A 19,967-nucleotide genomic window follows, 5' to 3' on the forward strand; every position below is an offset into this window, starting at 1 on the left:
GGTACAACATAAACAATCGTGGCTAGCAATCAATAAAGGCAAGATCCACTATCACCTTCGTAAAGTGAAATTAATTGGGAAAGAAAGTATATTAGCGTTATGGTATGAGTTTACAGCAGTTGTCTTGACTTCGGATGGTCGTAAAACAAGTTTGTCGGGACCCTGTTTTAAAATAGGCCTAACACATACAAGATCGTGAGGCTGAGGAATTGTTACCTTAACGTCTAAGCTGCTACACGTTTTTCAGTCAATATCTTAAACTTTTTATTAAACAAATCATATGAAATAGCCAAAAATAGCGTGAAAAACAATGCTTTTCGTTGAATAACAAACAAAATCAGGATAGTTTCTGAGACGGAGCAAATGATCGTCACTTGCAACGCTCTGAATATGACAGTGGGTAGTTAGCCCAATATAGTGGGAATTCACCTTCTCTTTAAACTGCGAGAATCGATTTTGAAAAGGCAACTTGACAGTTATAACGAGAGGGCTTTCTGTAACAATAAAATAAATTGGACTCTCAACTTTTGGTGGTATGTTTCTTTTATTCCATGAATGACATACAATAGAATTTCTTTTCTTTAGGTTTTGCCTATTAATTCGGTTGACTTCGTTAGCGTTTCTGGAAGACGCGTGAACCTATTCCTCTAAATTTTCTTCTGGTACACGTTCTAGAATGATCTTCCAGGGTTTCATTCGGAGTCAAATAATTTCCGCAATTAACGCAATAATTTGATTGTCTTTTACCACCGTGTACGCAGGATATGTGACGTTTTAAATGAGATCCAAAACGAAAGTTTTCACTGATTCTACCGCAAAAAGGACAACTAACACTAGGTTGACCTTTATTATACTCTGAAAATTAACAATGGTTTTAGTTAAAATTGAATTAAATTTAATTTTATTTAATCAACGAGGGTTGTAAAATAGGTTAATGACCTAGTTTGTAAACATGGCAATGTATTGGAACTTTTTCACACTTGAAAAATACGTAAATATAACCATAAGTTCACAAGATATGTTCCATAAGTTTGTCACTGGTTACAAACTGGAGCTTGTCATGAAGTGACGTAGGTCATAGATTCACCTTCGTAAAACGACGCCTGGTGAGGGTATGTCAAAGGCTTAGTAATGCAGACTAAACAGGAGCTAGGTGGAAGTCCTGCAAAATTAACCACCGAGTGTAGGACTTCAATTCTCGCTTGTCATTCTCGAACTAGCTCGAGTTGTAAGTCTCTAGCATTACGAAGTATAGGTAGTGTCATACTTATGGAACATACCGTATAAACTTATGGTACAACTAGTAAATTATGAAATAACCAGGAAATTATGAAAGCGCCACATGTGCAGCTGTCGGAGTCAGTGAAGATTTTGAGATAACAATTTCCACTGCAACTTTAATTATTTCCTGGTTTGCCATATCCCAATATTACCACCTCTTGGAGTGTTTACGTTTCTCTTCTTGAAAAATAATCAATGTTCAGTACAGAGTGTAAAAATGACTTTATTTAATTTTGAATTATTTAATAACAATACTATTTAATAACAATACAAGAAGTTAAACTCATGTTTGGTTCTCCTTATTGACTAGTTATCCTTAACAAACTATCAATTAAAACCTATGAAAAATAGACTTGAATGGACAAATTTTAAAATGTTCCTCCATTGATACGTTGACTGGAAAATATTTCGAACAACCTCTGCAATAGTGCTTTTGCCTGGCACCTTGGTGGACGCACATTATGTGGCGCTATTAAATGAAAAACTACTTTAAAATTAAACCAAAAAAATATTCAACCTTATTTATCAATAACCTTTAAATAAGAATTCCATCTGAAAGTGTTTCTCCTCATTCCACAAATTGGGCAACTTGGAATATCTGAGTTTACATAATTTTAATGTACATTAATTAATTAATTTAAAATTTAAATAAGTTTTTAATTCATTCAAATCAATTTGACTTAAAACCAAAACGTAATTGAAAAACTTTGTTTGGTATACAACTAAGATTAGTTAGTGGTTTAGTTCAATTAAGTCTTAACTGATATTTATTTAAAATTGATACAACAATTTGTATTTTCGATTTGGACAATTGGAGTGAACAGTTTCAACTTGAAGGAATAAGTTGCAATGTGGACAGAACTTATCCCGATACGATGGACCGTGTACATTTAGTATATGTCTTTTCAGATGAGAGTTGTACCGGAAGTTCAGGCTACTTGCGGAACAAATTGGACAGGTATATAAAAATTGTCCATTTGCATCTGTAAATTAGTCGATTTTTATTGAACATTTGACGTAGAATTTTAGAAAGATCTAATGAACATTCTAAACTTCAAATTAATGTGCCTGAAATACTGTAATTGAAAACAATTAAATACTTATTTTATTATGATCGTTATTAATTACAAAACATATTAGAACATGATGTTTCTTTGACAAGTGGCAACGTGTTCATTCATATTAACACCATTAGGAAAATAGTGACAACATTTTGAGCAGTAATTTCTTTGTTTCGCATTACCATGAACGCACATTAAGTGACGTCTTACTTTGGATAAGTGTCTTAAGTTCGGACTTTCTACACCGCATATTGGACACTGTCCAGTTTCGATCGCCATCTTAGCTAGAGTTAATAAATCTTGTCCTGCAATTATTAAAAATTCACTGTATTTAACACAAAGGTGTACTGTAAATTGAATTTTCAAATCAAGTTTGTGTAACTAATTTATTTGTGTTGTGATTGCCAAAGGTATTAGAATATTTGAAAGACAGTGATTTATAATTCTTAAAAACCCTGTTGCCATCACCCAACGTATTCACTAAAAAATCACGTGACATTTTTTTATTGTTATACCGTGGGAAATTTAAATATTCAAACAAGGCTTAACGACGTCATCGGGAGCAATTGTTAAATAAATTTATAATTTTAAAACAGTTGACTTATAGTATTCGCTGCTGCATTTGACGCAACAGGTTTTTCTAATAGTTTAAACATAAACCTTTTTTTGCTTCAAAATTGAAGACGTTGTGATACTTGATATCGTGTGTTACGTTTCGGACAGATAACTTTGCGATGATGCGATGCCGAAATAGTTTTAGGATAGTAATTGTTGCACAAACGGCAATAACGATTATTTTCGTGAACCATTTTGACGTGACGCCAAAGGCACCAGTAACGTGTGAACGATTTCTTTCCAACTCCGCACATGGTACACTCGTAAACTGAAAAGGAAGATGGTATTGAAGGGTTAGAACTAGTCCGATATAACAACCTATGATTGTGTGCAGTGTATCTTTCAGTTGAAGGAAAAAGGTCCATCTTGTAATTACGTTTTCTTTCTTTTACTCATAAGATCATACAAAATATCGAATATTTCAAATTGGAACCATGCATCTATCTACAACATTAAAGAAGATACAAGCGTTTTCTCACATGCCTCTATTCTATTGGACGGCTAATACCACCTGACGTGTTAGTCCAATAGGGTTATTTAGCACCCCTGACGTTATCTTCGCAGAGAAGTCTAACGCGTAGGAGTCTTATCGCTCGTAATATCTTTAATATTGTAGATAGGTACATAATTCCAATTAGAAATATTCATTATTTTATACCCGCTTTCAAATAAACAAGTAAACTTCTAGCTTGATACTTTTCCTTAAGAATATATGACTAAATTAAATATCTATTATAAAAATCCAAAATTTCATTAAAATCTTTATTTGATTGGATTACACATTGGATTACAAGTATTGCGTTCGTAACAACTGGGTACATATTTCGGCATGTTCTTCAATTGTTTGCGTTTTTGGGTAGTATTTGTTGCAATTGCCACATAATCTTTCTTGACGATGAACTAAATTTATGTGACGCTGAAGATGCCATTGGTATCGGAAGGTTTTCTTTTGTTTACCACATATCGAACAACTGTATTGAACTATACAAGACAAAAAAATAATATTGACACATTTATTAGTGGTTAATGTATTTAATTTGAAATATTATTGTCGTAATTAAAGTAGAAATTCCTTTTCAGTATCAACTTGTATATTTATTTATTTACATAAAAAACGTTTTACATCTGTGAACATTTATCGGGGTGGTTATATAAATCCAAATATTTCGTAATTAAACCCAGTTTTTTTTTCGATACGTGAATTATGGCTGCACCGGATGTATTCTGATTCAACGCACTTGTAATACGATAAATCTCCATCCGCATTTTCATGTTCTGTAGTCATAAGTTTGTCAGATATGTTCCATAAGTTTATCACTGGTTACAAACTGGAGCTTGTCATGAAGTGATTGAAGTAGGTCATAGATCCGAGGTAAAGCGAAGACGCCTGGTGAGTCGTTGTCAAAGGCTTAGTACAGACTAAATAGGAGAAGATGGACTGCAAAACCGATTTTAGTGAATTCTCGCGTATTTCTTGAACTAGATCTCAATAAGTCCCACGTTTGCAAATATCCTTCAACGGTTTGCATTTGGCTTTCGAAGAAATGTGAGAGTTCAGAGATACTTCTGTGTTCCACCTTCATTTTCATAGACGACATATATCGAAAAGTTTAAATTGTAAAAATCTGTAAATAAATTACAGTTATTATACAATGATTCAAAATTTAATGTGAATAATATTTTTATATTACTATTCGATTGGTATTGGGCGTGATGTCGCAATTATTTTTATCTTTAAAATATCGATTTCAGTTCCACTTTAACATTCTCAGTAAGCTTTCTATTTTCCACCAAATTCTGTGATTTTTAATTAATTTTATAATAAATTTTAATAGCATAAAACAATTCTAGTAACCATATAAATTAGTTTAAAACGTCGATTGATTTCTTTAATTTCAAAAACGGTACATAATTGGAGAAAAGTTCACTTACACATGGAAGTATTTTACAGCAATATAATTACAATTAAGCTTATTTAACTAAAAACCGAATAAAACATGGAAAACTGATTTGTTAGAACTTTATTTTTAACCGAGAGGCGGTTCACTTGCACTTTAAAGTTTTTGTTTGTGAGATAATTACTTTATCTGCACTAACTATATAAGAAAAAAAATCTAATTGATCCATGCATTAGTGAATGTATTTAATTATAAATATTTGTCGCAATTAAAATAGAAATTACTTTTTTTAATATCAAATTGTATATTTACTTATTAATATAAAAACGTGTGACATCTATGAACATTTATCAGGGTGATTATGTATATCAAAGTATTTCGTAACTAAACCCAATTTTTTCGATATGTGAATCCTGGCCTTACACTTGCACCGGAAGTATTCAACGCACTTGTAATATGAAAAATCACCATCGGCATTTTCACGTTCTCTAGTGTATTTGTTGCGTTCAAAATACACTTGTTCTTTGCCTTTACAACTGAGGGCCCGTCTAAAATTCTGAAAATTATTTAATTATTTCTTTTCATTTTCATGACTGTTAACAGCGCTTCAGAGTCTTAAATTCACTATTTATTTGATTATCCATACAACAGTCAAATCAACTGCTTCACCACCACTACTACTACTACAACGACTACGACTACCACCCACGACACTGGCGGTCTAAAAGCCCTTAAAAGACATCTCCTATATACAGGGTTTTACTGATAAGTCTGGCTGGCATAAATTAATAGGGATGTTCTTTGGGAATTCGATTTTGAGTCGAAAATGTAACTTTTATCTACCTCCATTTTGTCACAAGGGACAATGTTAATTTATGGTATCCAGACTTATCAGAAATAACACTGTATTTAGTGTTTCTAAAGCCGCTACCACTCTTAAAAATAACAAGGGCTAAAAACATCACTATAGTCATGAGTAAATAATATGTTAGCTCCCTAGTCCATGCTAATCAATACCTTCGGATCCCAAGTTTGCATTTGGACTTCGAGCAAATGCGAAACTTCATTTTCGTCCAGTTCTTTCTGTGTTCCATCTTCATTATCATGGAGAAAATATACCGAAACGTTAGAATTGTCCAAACCTGGAAATTCATTCCAGTTTATTAATCAATATACAATAACTCAAAATTTAATGTGTATTTTTATATTTAAAATATTGATTTCGGTCCCATTTTAACGTTAGCAGTAAGTTTTCTACTTTCTACCAAATTTATGAATAAGTTTATAAAATATGTTCCATAAGTATGACACTACCTATACTTCGTAATGCTAGAGAATTACTGTGAGTCAGTTCGAGAACGAGAAGCGAGAATTGACTATACACTAGGTTTTGTAGTCCGTCTTCCTATTTTGTCTGTACTAAGTCTTCAACAGCGCCTCACCAGGCGTTGCTTTACCTCGAATCTATGACCTACGTCACTTCATGACAAGCGAGTCAGTAAAAAGTGACAAACTTATGAAACATATCTTATGAACTTAATTTTAACATAATAAAACAATCGTTGTAACCACTTAAGTTTAAAACGTTGATTTCTTTAATTTCTAAAACGGTACATAAATGGAGAAAACTTCTTCAAGAATACATGGAAGCATTTTACAGCAATATAATTACCATTAAGCTTAATTAATTAATTATTTATTTAATTAATTAAGAACCGAATAAAACATGGAAAACTGAGGCTCTATAGCGAGCGGTTGGAAAAATTTCACGAAAATTGGATTTGTTGTAACAATTTTTTTAGACCTATTTTGATCCGAGAGGCGCTTCACTTTAAGTTTTTGTGTGTGAGACAATTACTTTATCTGCACTAAGGAAATTAAGAAACTTGGGTGTTACAACCTTTCAGTAGAAAAATGTCTTTGGAAGATTGAAACAAAGAATTAATGAATGTCTGGAGTGATTATCCCCTCGCCTTGATCATTAAAATCAAATTCGTAGCTCGATTGATCGGCCACTGAACGTGTATTTCCTATAGGATGGCTATGTTCTCTGACGCAACTAATTATGACGTCATTGAGAAGTACAACCCTGGCGTAACATTTGTAACGGTATTTGGCGCACCTCCAGTGTGACGTATTTGTGGTAGCGTTCACGCGGTAATTGTAAAACAAGTAACCTTTATATGATAATAATTTTTTTCCTCTTGAACCGGTAACCATTTGATAATCCTATAAAATTTAATATTTTATATTACATAATGAGAACAAAACCCTTACGAATCATCTTAAAGAGATACTTAAATGCTACGTAAACATTGAAATTTTCATATTATCGTCGTAATAATGGAGAATATTTCTTAAATTTCATAACAAAATATCAAGTGTTTTTCTTGAAGACTGATTTCACAGAGGTAATAAACGTAGATTTTAAATGAAAAAGTTTCAAAAAAGAAAAGGCAATTTCATGCCAGTTTAATTTAATTTTTCGTTTTTAAAAATGAAATAAAATCAATCTACTCGTGCGCTTAAGTATCACTTTAAAATATAATACGATACCGTATCATTCATATTGGAAACGAGAGTCGATCTTCGAATCCGAGGTACGTGTATGTAATATTCTGAAATGAGAACAAGACCCATATTATGAAATAAATGTTCTTAATAAAAAATATATAAAAAATCCCTTCAGATTATAATTAAGTAAATTAATATAGATTAATTTAACGTTAAATTTATCGTCACAAGTGTAAATATGAACAATGGTGTTTTGGACATTTGTAATTAGTTTTAATCTTATGACAATCAAAAGACATATATACGTAAAACAATTGATAAAAAGTGCGACTAAAATCCTAATGCTAAAAGATGTATAATTATAATTTTGTGTACAATTGCACATTGCGTAGTAAAGTGCGATAGAGTCGTGTTCGCACTTGTAGTTGTTTAAGGAAATCTAGGATGATTGTGATGTTGCGGGTATCGCACGATACTCCCGTTTAAAATAGTGACTTTCGATGGGCACTTTTTCTTGAATTGAGCGCATCTCCAATGCGTACAATTACCACCGCTAGTTCCGTATTTATAAAACAGTTCACCGTCATACACCAACATTTCAGAGCCCCTTCTGCTAGGCACGTAACGAAAGTCCTGTAATTGCAAAGTCATTTTAGCCTCGTCCTACAATGCACTGAATTGAAATGGATTGTAATTACTTTTGCTCGATCGTGAGATGTTGTGGCGTCGTGTTGTACAACACCTTGTACTTGCACGAAACGCTGGAGATCATTGGGAAGTAGAAATCTTATGGCAAGACCTATAAGGACAAAAGATGTCCTTTGTTAGATACGGTCTTCAATACACCGGCATTTATTTATAGGCAAATACATCATGAAGATAACATGAATTTTTATTAAATGCGAAGTCAGAAAAATCTCTTCTACATAAATACAAAATCTTTTTTAGTGAAATCGCAATGCGAAGTTTTTCTTGGACCACTGTTTATGACTAGTCATGTGTTTAAGATATGAAGCCATATTCAAATGAAAATTTTTTTTATTCAGTTCAAAATTAGTTATCAACATTTTTGGTTGGGTTTTGAAAAGCATGTTTGAAAAGATTTAGGTGCGAAATGACCAGGTGTGGCTAAAGATTTGGGTGCGAAGTGACCAGAATATAGTGTTTTTTGGGGGCCTAGACAATGCAAATCAAGTGCCCACCCGACGAAAATGTGACCAGTCCACGTCTCAATAAGAAGACACGTACCAGTTACAATGGTTCACTTTTAATAACTGGCGTTGTTACATCTTTCGGTAGAATGAAGTGATTATGTTGTCCGAGGTAATGTAACGAAGTATTATCGTGGCTTATTTTAACTTTGGCATTACACGACGTGTTCAAGAACATATGGCATCTGTATTCCATGAATCGCTTGGTCGAACTCCAATGATTAAAGGTTACTCCGTCGTACTCCAAACTAGCCTTATTATTAACACCATCTTCCATCGGAAACTTCAATCGATTATGTACGTACATATTTAATTCTGAAAATTTAAAATTGACAAATATTTTATCAAGTTCCAAAATACTTGTTTGAACAAACTAAATTTTTAAAGGTATAATTTCAAAAGCTCCAAACTCTCCAAAGGTTAATCACTACCAAATTCTATACCAATTATTGGGTTTCTTGCGATGGCTCTAGTTTGAAACATATCCTCTATTACCACCGACAGCATAACCCCAATTTAGTTCTTTGCAAATTAGGCACAGTAAAGTTCAAAACAAATTAGGCACAGTAAAGTTCAGTACAAATAAATCTTCGTTTTTAAAAAAAAGTTTATTTCAAGTTTGATTCAGAATTACAAGTATTTTTGCGTCGGTTTTTAATGGTTGTGCGTTCCCAGGTATTTACAAACCTTGCCACCTCCCATATTAATATGAGCCCCGCATTTTACGTGCTGTTTTCGGGCTTCGGTGCACCTCCAATGAGTCCCGTACAACCTATTGCTATGTCTGTAAAACGTGAACCCATCGCACTCTAGGAATAAACCGCCCATTCTCGATTCAATATAACGAATTATCTATAACAAATAAATGATTTTCAATTAGCTCTGTAGATAAAAAATAAGCCTAATATAATTATCTTACTTTCGTTTCGTGATCTTCGGTAATGTAAACCAAAGGTACATAATTTGGGGGATCTATAAATAAATTAAATTAAATTTTTAGTGTCAATTAAACAGAATACTTATACCTAATTTTTAGTCAGACATAATCTAAAATATTATTCGATAAAAATAAAACACAACCAATTATATTATAAAAAATGTTTAATCATCGAAATTTCAAAAATCATCGTCATTCGAGGCGTTTGTGGAATGATTGTGATTACCATAATAGTTTGTAATAACTCCCTGTTTGTAGGTCAATCGTGCGGAACACTTCATTAGAGTTTGATGAAACACACATCTGTAATAAATTGTCGAGTTTGATTGTTGATTTTTGGCGAAGTTGTAACCTTCGTATTTCAAAATAGTTCGTCCTCGTCTCGATTTTGCAATAACATAGTTTTGATTTATAATATGGCCACTATGCATGCTATTCCAATAAATATCTGTAACGTGTTATGTATTTTAATTAATATAAAATTTTGTGTTTTGGGAGGGGTTGTATCTAACCCCTTTATTGACGTCATCTGGCCTAACGTGGTGAACCCACCCACTTTACGAAGTATCACCAATAAAGAGAAAGATTAACTGCATGTCGTAAATTTATTTTATTGTAGGTATCAAATAAGAATTAAAAATGATTAAAATCAATTTATTTTATTGTATTAAAATAATTTTTATTTTGTCCAATATTCCCCGCTTTAATAATTTTTGCTTGACAATGCATAGCCAACAATAAAATTGCGTGTTGGAAAGTAAAATTTACGAAACTACTGTACAGTTTCCAAGTCCATTGGGTGATTATGTTCGCCGAGGTAATTGTTAATGTATCCATTACGCAACGTTAATCTTGCAGGACATCTTAATTTCGTTTGATTATTGTGACATCGATAATAAATGCAATTTTTCGCTTGTCTATTTTGCGAGAAGGCGTGTCCCTCGTAAATGAGAACCATGTTGCCTCTTCGTGTCTTGCGAAAAGCGTAATTCTACAGTAAACCAAGAGTTAATTATAGAATTAGGTTCTTGATAATAAAGAATGGAATTGACAGTAATTACTTGGTTTATGGAGACAGTGTATGATGGATTGAAATTTCTGAACCCTACAAAAATATTAATATTAATTAGAATATATTTTACGCTAACTACCAAAAGAGAGTTCATTTTCAGCTACGTGTGGTTGGTTCCAAACGTAGCTTATGAAGTGATGAGATGTATGTTTTGTGGGTCTGTTTGTTTGTGCACGTTGAGATTGGATATATGAAAAAGAACTGGTTACTAGCTTCCTGTTGGTGCAATTGCACCAAGTGTTAGTGAATGTTTCTCTACGCGATTTTGTACATAGTATCAGTTCGTAAACGCCAAGTATAGCCCTTGGATCTTAGCATAAGCTTAAAAATAAACAAACAATAATATATTTAACTACAGCCTAAAATTAATCGTCATGTATGAAGTAACCAGAAATAGAAAAGTTTTTCAATCTTTTCAGATTTTACTATGAATTAAATATTTTCACAAAAATAAGTTTTTATGAAGCAAGGCACGAAAATATTTTTAAACACAAGTTAATTAGAAAACTTGAAATTTTATTATGCATCCGGAGGATGATTATGTTCATCAAGATAATTGTTTATGATGCCATCACGTAAGGTCAACCTCGCTGGACAACGAAATTTGGTTTTATTATGGTGACAACGGTAATAAGTACTCTTTGCAGATCGTCTATTTTCAGAGAAGGCGTATCCTTTGTTTATCAGCAGCATTTTGCCTCCTCTACGACTGTTTTCAAAATAGTAATCCTGCACGTGCATTTAAGACAGAGTTAGATACTGATATGTGGCAAAGTTATCTGATAAACTACCTGATTCATGGCGACGGACCATGGTCCGGTGAGGTTTGCGTACTCTAGGCCTAGAAACGATATGACAATTAGTTTATTATGCTTATTTTTGGTTTCTAAGAGTCAGTTGAATGTAATTTATTAAAAAAACAATAATAAACGCCAACAGAAAATATTATCAAAAATTTATTAATGTGCAAAAAAAATAATTTTTTAACGTAATTAGGCCTAGATGGCGCTATCATTTAAAGGGTGATTATGAAAATTCAAGTAACGAATGACGTCACCATCGTCGGTTAAGGCCACTTTAGCTAAGCATTTCTTTTTGTACATGGCGCAACGCCACGAAGATATTCCATCACGACGATTGTATACGTAATAGGAAGCGTTATCGTAGATTAAAATTTTGTTTCCCGCTCGACCCTGGATGAATTGCTTTTCCTGAAAAAAATTATTTAATTGTTAAAATTAAAATAAAAAATAAAAATAAATTACGGTAAATTTCTTTATCTCTCCGTTAGTTAACGTACTTGACTTATAATTTCGCTGCTTCGTCCAACATCAGCCATTAACCCTCGTCGAGGTTTATAAAATATATTCATACCTATATATGAATTAATTTTAATTAAGGTATTATTTATACAATTATTACAAGAAGGTGTTCAATATATTAAAACAATTTGGTTATAGATCGAAAATGTAACTTGAAACGGGGAATTCATTAAGACGGTAACTTTTCACCGTAAGTAAGGTTAAGGTAGGTTAGGTTAATTTCAATGGAGTGAATTCAAATAAATAACGAATACCTTTCACAACAGTACACTTTACTCGAGTTACGATTTGACAATATTTATTATTTGAAGTTTGTTTTGTGAATGCAAAACAAAATAATTTTTAACATTCGGGTTTGTGATTGTGCTGACTGTAGGTTTCAGATTCTTCCAAACGTCCATTTACTGTGTACATTCTAACCGGACATCTGAACAATGTTCTGTACTGGCGACATCTCCAATAACTACGCTTAATCTGTTTATCATCTGATTCCCATACTTTATTACGTAAAAATCTATATCCTCGATAAACTAAAACATCAGCTCCACGAAAGTTCTTTTCCATTGAGAAACCTTGATAATCATGGCAAATTAAACCTGCAAATCAAAAAAGCTCAATATCAGCTTCAGTTCGAGGTTTATGAAGAGACAAATGTTAAATTAATTACATCTCGAAAATATAATTAACTCATTTTATTGAAAAGTGTTTGAAGTACAAAATAGTTTGGTCGATTCAATAGTGATGTAAGAAGTAAGTGCATATACGTTTTCCGCAGATTAAGTTATGAACTTACGTAATGAAATAACAAATTTTTCAACAAATCATAATAAACTGGAAAAAAATTAATTTTAAATTTCATATTTCATATTTATGAAAAGTAAAATTGAGATTAATCTTTATTAAAATAGCGAACAAGAAGAAGTCTTAATAGACCATTTCAGAAATTACATACAGAGAAAACAATATACCGGGCGATGCCGGCATTGGGGTATTCTGCGTCTCGCCAAGAACCACCGCTGTCCACCAAATTCGGCTCCATCTGCCGTTTGCTTCTTGGCGTGAGGGAGAATACCCCAATGGCAGCCTCGTCCCATGAGTATTGGTTTCTCTGTATGTAATTTTCGAAATGTTTATTAAAATGACTCTTCTAATGCTTAAAATAGATTGAGCCAGGTATTTACTAAAAAACATTTCATATCAATACTGAACTCATATTTTCAAAGAAAGCTCATTTGATGAATAATTTTGTCTATATTTTAAAGGACTAGAACGAAAACAATATTGGTGCAATTAAGTATCCTTTAAATCGTATATACGAAAGTAATATCAACAATATTTTTAGAGCCTCGTTACATCCCGGGCATGATTATGTTCATTCATGAACTTCTTTAGAGCTCCTTGTTGAATGATTAACCTGGCAGGACACTTCAATTTCGACTGACATAAACGACATCGCCAATAAACGGTATTCGATTTCAATCGAACTTTATCCCTTAGAAATTGATACTCTTTGTAGATCAATATAGTGTGTCCCGATCTGTTTTTAATTATGGCGTAATTCTGAAAAAGTAATTGAAATTGAATTAGTCATAGCTCAACCATAATTAATACCATAAGTTTATAAGATATGTTCCATAAGTTTGGCACTTCCTATACTTCGTAATGCTAGAGAGTTGCTTACAGCTCGAGCTGGCGCAGAACGACAAGCGAGAATTGAAGTCCTACACTCGGTTAAATTAATTTTGCAGGACTTCCATCTAGTTCCTATTTAGTCTGCATTACTAAGCCTTTGACAGCGCCTCACCAGGCGTCGCTTTAACTTGAATCTATGACCTACTTCAATCACTTCATGACAAGCTCCAGTTTGTAACGAGTGACAATCTTATGGCAAACATATCTTATGAATTTAATACGAGTTCGTTACCGGATTTGGACCCGATTCGGAACTTGGTAAATTAGAATAAGTTTCAATTAAAGGCAAGTTTGGATCGTCACGGATTCCAGGATCATCTTGAATTTCGAAACGTTCTTCATCCAGTATAATTACTTCGTCATTTTGAACTGCGCGCAAAAAAATTGTTTTTGTAGATCTTTGCGTCGAATGTTTGTTTAATTTTATTTGTGTAAATGAACCACAAAAATATGTATGTTTCGAAAAGTTAAAGCCAATTTCATTTTGAGCTACGTGTGGTTGGTTACAAACGTAGCTTATGAAGTGTTTTTTGTGGGTCTGTTTGTTTGTGCGTGCGTGGAGATTGGATATAAGAAAAACCCAGTTTCGTAAAGAACTGGTTAAATGTGAAGTTTGTTTGATAAATTTATACGAAATTTGAAAATAAATCTTTCTTTCAATTCATACTCAAGTGAAGTTTAAGTATGTTTTAACAATAATGCTTTTATTATTATAATATTTATTTACAATTTTAAGGGAGGTGATTATGTATTCCGTTGAACTTGGTTACGCGCCCGTTTTTGCAAACCATTGAAACTTTGCACATAATTCCCTGTCTTCGATAAAAAGTGCATCTCCAATAAGATGAGTCTTTGAACATCCGATTAAGTTGAAATTGATGGCCTTCGTAAGTAATATTATTCTTTTTTAAGGCAGTTTCTATAAAAGTATGACGTCAATTAAAACTTTGAGCCATTAGTAAAAGAAGCGTAGGATTTGTTGAATGAGCGTAAAAAATTCGACGAAAAATAGACTTTATTTCAAAAATAAATTTTATCTGTTTCCAATATTTCCGTTATTTTACAAAACCTTTTAAAAATAGTAAATACCCATATTTTTTATAGTCTCAAGTGGATAACAACATCTGAAGTACTGAAGTGTTAGTACTCAAGATATTGACATAAACTCGTATTGTCGGGGAAAACAACTTGAACGAATTGAGTTTTTTAGTATCTTGTACTTGGAGGATTATGATTATGAATTCCATTGAATTTAGTAATCACCCCATTTTTCATTATAATTGTTGCCCTGCATTTAAATTGCTGTTTCTTGAAGAAACTGCATCGATAATATATCGTTCCGTTAATCTCCCGGTTTATTCTAAACTTAAAGCCTTCGTGCTCGATTTTAGTCCTCTATCAAAAGTACCGATTTAATTAATTAAGTGTCAAATTAGTTTTAACTAATAGATTTAATCATACTTCAGTTTGATGAAACTCGCTTGGGGTATGGTAATCCGTAATAGCAAGCGACATATCTGTAAAATCAATGGAGAATGAATGTCTAATGGACATCGTAACCAAATGGATTTACTTCTTAATGTCTTTGGTATGCACTTGGTTAATAACGGGGTCTAGGTTTGCCGCAGTTCTTTAATAACTTTAATTACGATACAAAAAACAAATCAACGAATGGGAAACAGTAATGTACTAATTATGTTATATTTAATGATTATGCTAACTAGAATGTATAAATAAAGAGAATATAGTTGACAATTACAGCATTGGAATTACACCTGCTTCGTTTATTGCCGTCCTGGCGACTGTTTACAAGTTAAGATTGGAGTATTTAAGTTTAATTTAGAAACTGAAAGACAATAACTTCTAATTTAATTAAGGGGTCATCCATAAAACACTCAAATAGCCATGAAATAGCTTCGTCGTGAGCTTATTAGAGAGAGAACAGTTTTTCCTATTAATAAATAATGCAACCGCACTAAAAATGAATAATATATTTTAATCCATTACTTTAATAGCATAACATGGTTTCGGTAAGTGGTTGTGAAAGTTGGTAAGACAAACCACAACATCGTTAATAATTTTGGCACGCACTGGACAACGGTCTTTAAGAAATTGTAAACACCTCCAATCGGATTTATGTCCATAATCTCTGTGTTTTGTAAATAAGTGACCTTGGAATTGCAGTAATTTGTTACCTTTTCGGCTCGAAACAAACTTAAAATCCTGCAATAAAAATTAAGATCATCAATATTTGATCTTATAGAACACAAACACCAAATCGACACTCACTCTTGATGGATATGCCAGTGTATTATTTGCTGGATGTACTTTCAATCTACGTGCATGGTAAAATTCGGATTCTGGGACAAAAATGTTTGTTAGTAAAGTCAACCATAAAAACAGCCTTCATATATTGCTTAGTTAGGAAAACTACGTCTTTAATACACCAATACTAGCTTAAAAATGAACCAAGAACGTTCAAAGATAGTGTACACTCTTAATTTGACACTTTTTCAAACTTTATTTCAATACATAAAGAAAATGCATTGACACTCGAGTGATGACTTAAACGTCTTAATTTCAAGTATTTCACGTCGTAAGTGTTCGTGATATTGTGAACTCATAAGAATTTATATAGAAAGCTGTACTAAATGATTATGTTCATTCATAATGCCAATTAAGCCTTCTGGTTTGACAATGGCTTTAGCCTTGCATTTTTTTGTCCTGTAAGAGTAAACACAACGCCAGTACGAACGATCCTTCCAATATGTGTAACCATCGTACTCCAATATGGGCTTGTTATTTTTATTTTTTGAGAATTTTGCACCCTTTAATATCAAAAGATTAGTGTTATTACATAAATGCGTTTATTAAACAGTACCATAAGTTTATAAGATATGTTCCATAAGTATGACACTACCTATACTTCGTGATGGTAGAGACTTACTAAGAGCTAGTTCGTGAAAGACAAGCGAGAATTGAAGTCCTACACTCGGTGGTTAATTTTGCAAGACTTCCATCTAGCTCCTATTTAGTCTATACTAAGCCTTTGACAGCGTCTCACAAGACGTCGCTTTACTTCGAATCTATCACCTACGTCACTTTCTAACCGGTGACAAACTTATGGAACATATCTTATGAAGTTATGATAATACGAAATACCATAATCGGAACTCGAGGCATAGTAACTTCGGGGTAATACGCCATCTCAAATAGAGAAAAACCTAAGGAAAGAAATTAATCGTACAAAGTCAGTATGGAGACCAAGACCATACAAGTACGAATGTTTCCCTGAAATAATTTACGACACTTCAATGTTTTACAATGAACATGATTTTATTAATTATAATTATGGAACTTTATACATTGGTGGTTTTAGGTTGTGTTGATGCTCGTTCAATATGCGAACGAGACCTTCCTGTATGATAATGGCTCTAGCTGGGCATTTAGTTCTAAATGAATAAACACAGCGCCAGTATGTACGATCTTTCCAATAGGTATATCCCTCGTATTCCAGTAATGGTTTACCCCTCTTGCTTTGATAGAAATTAAGATCCTGAAAAAATAAATATTTTCTCTTCAGTTTTGTGCAATTTTTTAAAACGGCTGAAGTGAAAGCCTCTATCTCCATTTTGCTGGCTACAAGGGACACTGTTTTCAAGTTAAGATTGGTTCAAGTATTTTACGGATGGCCCCGTTAAATTTAATTAAGAAACTGATTTAGACAATGATTTCTAATTTAATTAACGCGTCGTCCCTAAAACACTGGAATCATAACTCGAAAACAGTGTCTCGGACGACAAAATGGAGATAGAAGTTCCATTTTCGACTAAAATCGATTTCCCAAAGAACATCCCCTTCTTAAAATATGCCATAAACACTTGTGTATATCGCGAGATGAACGTGCAATTAGGTATAAAGGAGTGAATTTCGCAACTTTCAATTACCTTAGTTGGCACAAGAACAGGCATGTTCTGGTAGTCGTACCTCATTCGCCATGATTCATCTACACAAACATCAAAACATCATTAGTTGTATTACCATCCTCGCTGATAAACTTATGACAATATGTTCAAATTCTTAATATAAGTTAAAGTAGAAATGTCCATATTCATCGTACAAAAATAAACTTTATTACAGAATCAGAATGAATAATCCCGAACATTATTGGTATGATTATGTTCACCTCTTACGGATTTCACAATACCATTCTGAACGCATAAACGAACGCAACACTTCAATTTAGTCCTTGATTCGGCGCATCTCCAATAACTTCCGGCAGGACTCCTACTTCCGGGTGAATTTATCTTATCACGAACTTTACTAAAAGCGTATCCTTCGTACCATAAGACTCCTCGACCAAATCTCTTTTGTTCCACAGGTAAATCCAGAAAAAAATTAATAATTAATTAGAATAAATCAAAAGGTGTAATATCAACTTAAAACTTACGGACGATAATGTTGTAACGTTGGACATGAGTGATATGTCTGGAAATTCTTCAATGAAGTCTAAGGCAAAAAAATATAGTGCGTTATTATCATGAAATCACACCATTTCATGTATTATTTTTAAAATGGAAGGTACAAATGATTTAATAAAAATTAATTATTATTTACGGTTTGATGTTGATTTATATTATTGGTTTTTGTCAATTGTATAGACACAACATAATTTTATTAGATAATTTTACATACTGACATACTGGCCTATAATAAAAGTAACATTATATTCTAAAAAATTCCAATATAATAATAATGAATAAAATGAAATGAAATAGATTTTTAATGTCTATATTGTAACCTCCCGTAATAATCAAGGGACCTCCTGGGTTTCCACTCCAGGGGTGTACGGTTACATAGAGGATTAACACACAGCGTTACCTCTGACCTTTCCCCGTACTATATAAGCATCGTCTGCTTATGACATAAAGTCAGTTCTCCTTTACTACTAAGATGTAGTAGTCGCTCGAGTGAAGGGCTTTGCCCTAGGATTGGACTTCATCCTTATTATCAGTAATTATGTTTAGTTTTTTATTTGTATAATGCAAGTGGCATTTAATTATTATTTAATTAATTTAGTTAGTTTAATAAAGTATGATTGAAGCTAAGGAACAGTGTAGTTTATTCTTAGTATTAGCCAAGGCTTTTATGGCCACGTGCAAATGGGGCGAGTTTACAAATCTCGTAAGCGTGGTTACATAAATGGCGAGCTTGCCAGGACCGACGGGTCCTAGGTTATTGTAACTTTGCTTTGGCTATGCTAAGCCTTAGTGTGATCGGAGTTTGTAGTAATTAGTTGTTAGAGTAAAGTTAGGGTAGTAACGTTGCGGTTCCGCACTGCGGATTGGACTAGCCGTGACATGCACTATTGAGTCTGAGGGTCGCTCGAAAACCTTCCTTTACAACAATTCACTACGATCACAATGTTCAACTCATGCTCAACTCTTCAAAAGCAAGTTTTATAACTTGGCTTATCTCCATGGGACATTCCCTAAAGAGAAGAAACTACAGTCAGCAGTCAACGCCTACAGAGGACGATCCTGAGTCAAGTTCTTCAACGAACGGTGGAAGCATGCACCACCAATCTGCGGAGACTTCCTCAACAATATCGTCTGATACGGCTGCTTCAGATCTGACTGGACGTATTCTAACATGCGAGGATGAGAAAGCTAGGACGAGCCAACCGATGCTACAGTTCCTGCTTTCGTCAATTTATTTATAACTTTAAATGATTAACCTAGTATGCTAGTTAACTGGAATCTTTTAACTATCTGTTACATTATTTAAAGTTAATTACTATGTTATTATGTTTAATTTTGAAAGATTTATGTATTTAAATTTTCTACTGATGAAGTCCAAATCTTGTCGTCTGGGGGGATGTAACCTCCCGTAATAATCAAGGGACCTCCTGGGTTTCCACTCCAGGGGTGTACGGTTACATAGAGGATTAACACACAGCGTTACCTCTGACCTTTCCCCGTACTATATAAGCATCGTCTGCTTATGACATAAAGTCAGTTCTCCTTTACTACTAAGATGTAGTAGTCGCTCGAGTGAAGGGCTTTGCCCTAGGATTGGACTTCATCCTTATTATCAGTAATTATGTTTAGTTTTTTATTTGTATAATGCAAGTGGCATTTAATTATTATTTAATTAATTTAGTTAGTTTAATAAAGTATGATTGAAGCTAAGGAACAGTGTAGTTTATTCTTAGTATTAGCCAAGGCTTTTATGGCCACGTGCAAATGGGGCGAGTTTACAAATCTCGTAAGCGTGGTTACAATATAAAAAACTATACAAGTAGTTCACGAGAATATAGACAGACATCATAAGATAGCAATACAAGAATTACAGAAAATACACT

The 19,967-nt window shown here is 33.2% G+C and overlaps 1 protein-coding gene across 5 annotated transcripts; it reads right to left on the reverse strand.

Annotated features, from left to right (window-relative positions):
- Positions 1 to 6,427: 6,427 nt before the first annotated feature.
- Positions 6,428 to 19,886, reverse strand: LOC149702701 (uncharacterized). 5 transcript variants are annotated; one of them, XM_089866619.1, is made up of 16 exons: positions 18,054 to 19,886; positions 17,551 to 17,970; positions 16,969 to 17,159; positions 16,766 to 16,827; positions 15,893 to 16,431; positions 15,065 to 15,826; positions 13,836 to 14,998; positions 11,890 to 13,471; positions 11,647 to 11,800; positions 11,381 to 11,430; positions 10,579 to 11,318; positions 9,500 to 10,508; positions 8,068 to 9,432; positions 7,745 to 8,002; positions 7,412 to 7,473; positions 6,428 to 7,084 (listed from the first exon to the last, which is right to left on the reverse strand). In XM_089866619.1, exons 8-11 carry the CDS (start codon positions 11,959 to 11,961, stop codon positions 11,109 to 11,111), a joined length of 486 nt encoding a protein of 161 aa, XP_089722745.1. In that variant the 5' UTR covers positions 11,962 to 13,471; positions 13,836 to 14,998; positions 15,065 to 15,826; positions 15,893 to 16,431; positions 16,766 to 16,827; positions 16,969 to 17,159; positions 17,551 to 17,970; positions 18,054 to 19,886; the 3' UTR covers positions 6,428 to 7,084; positions 7,412 to 7,473; positions 7,745 to 8,002; positions 8,068 to 9,432; positions 9,500 to 10,508; positions 10,579 to 11,108. The 5 variants fall into 5 exon arrangements, with proteins under 5 accessions (XP_089722745.1, XP_089722747.1, XP_089722748.1 ...); XM_089866621.1 differs by having other exon boundaries at positions 11,890 to 11,963; positions 12,166 to 13,471; positions 16,766 to 17,159; XM_089866622.1 differs by having other exon boundaries at positions 9,500 to 9,552; positions 9,744 to 10,508; positions 16,766 to 17,159.
- Between the last annotated feature and the right edge of the window lie 81 nt (positions 19,887 to 19,967).

The sequence above is a fragment of the Phalangium opilio genome, unplaced genomic scaffold, assembly GCF_054372755.1.
Source record: "Phalangium opilio isolate 3A_F unplaced genomic scaffold, DU_Popi_V2 ptg000017l_1, whole genome shotgun sequence".
In the NCBI taxonomy this organism is placed as follows: domain Eukaryota; kingdom Metazoa; phylum Arthropoda; class Arachnida; order Opiliones; family Phalangiidae; genus Phalangium; species Phalangium opilio.

Coding starts and splice junctions, on each gene's coding strand:
- LOC149702701 (XM_089866619.1), bottom strand. CDS start 11,961: ATGAATATATTTTATAAACCTCGACGAGGGTTAATGGCTGATGTTGGA. Junction 11,431..11,646: donor AGTGGCCTTAACCGACGATG/GTGACGTCATTC, acceptor TATCGTTTCTAG/GCCTAGAGTACGCAAACCTC. Junction 11,319..11,380: donor GGTCCGTCGCCATGAATCAG/GTAGTTTATCAG, acceptor ATGCACGTGCAG/GATTACTATTTTGAAAACAG.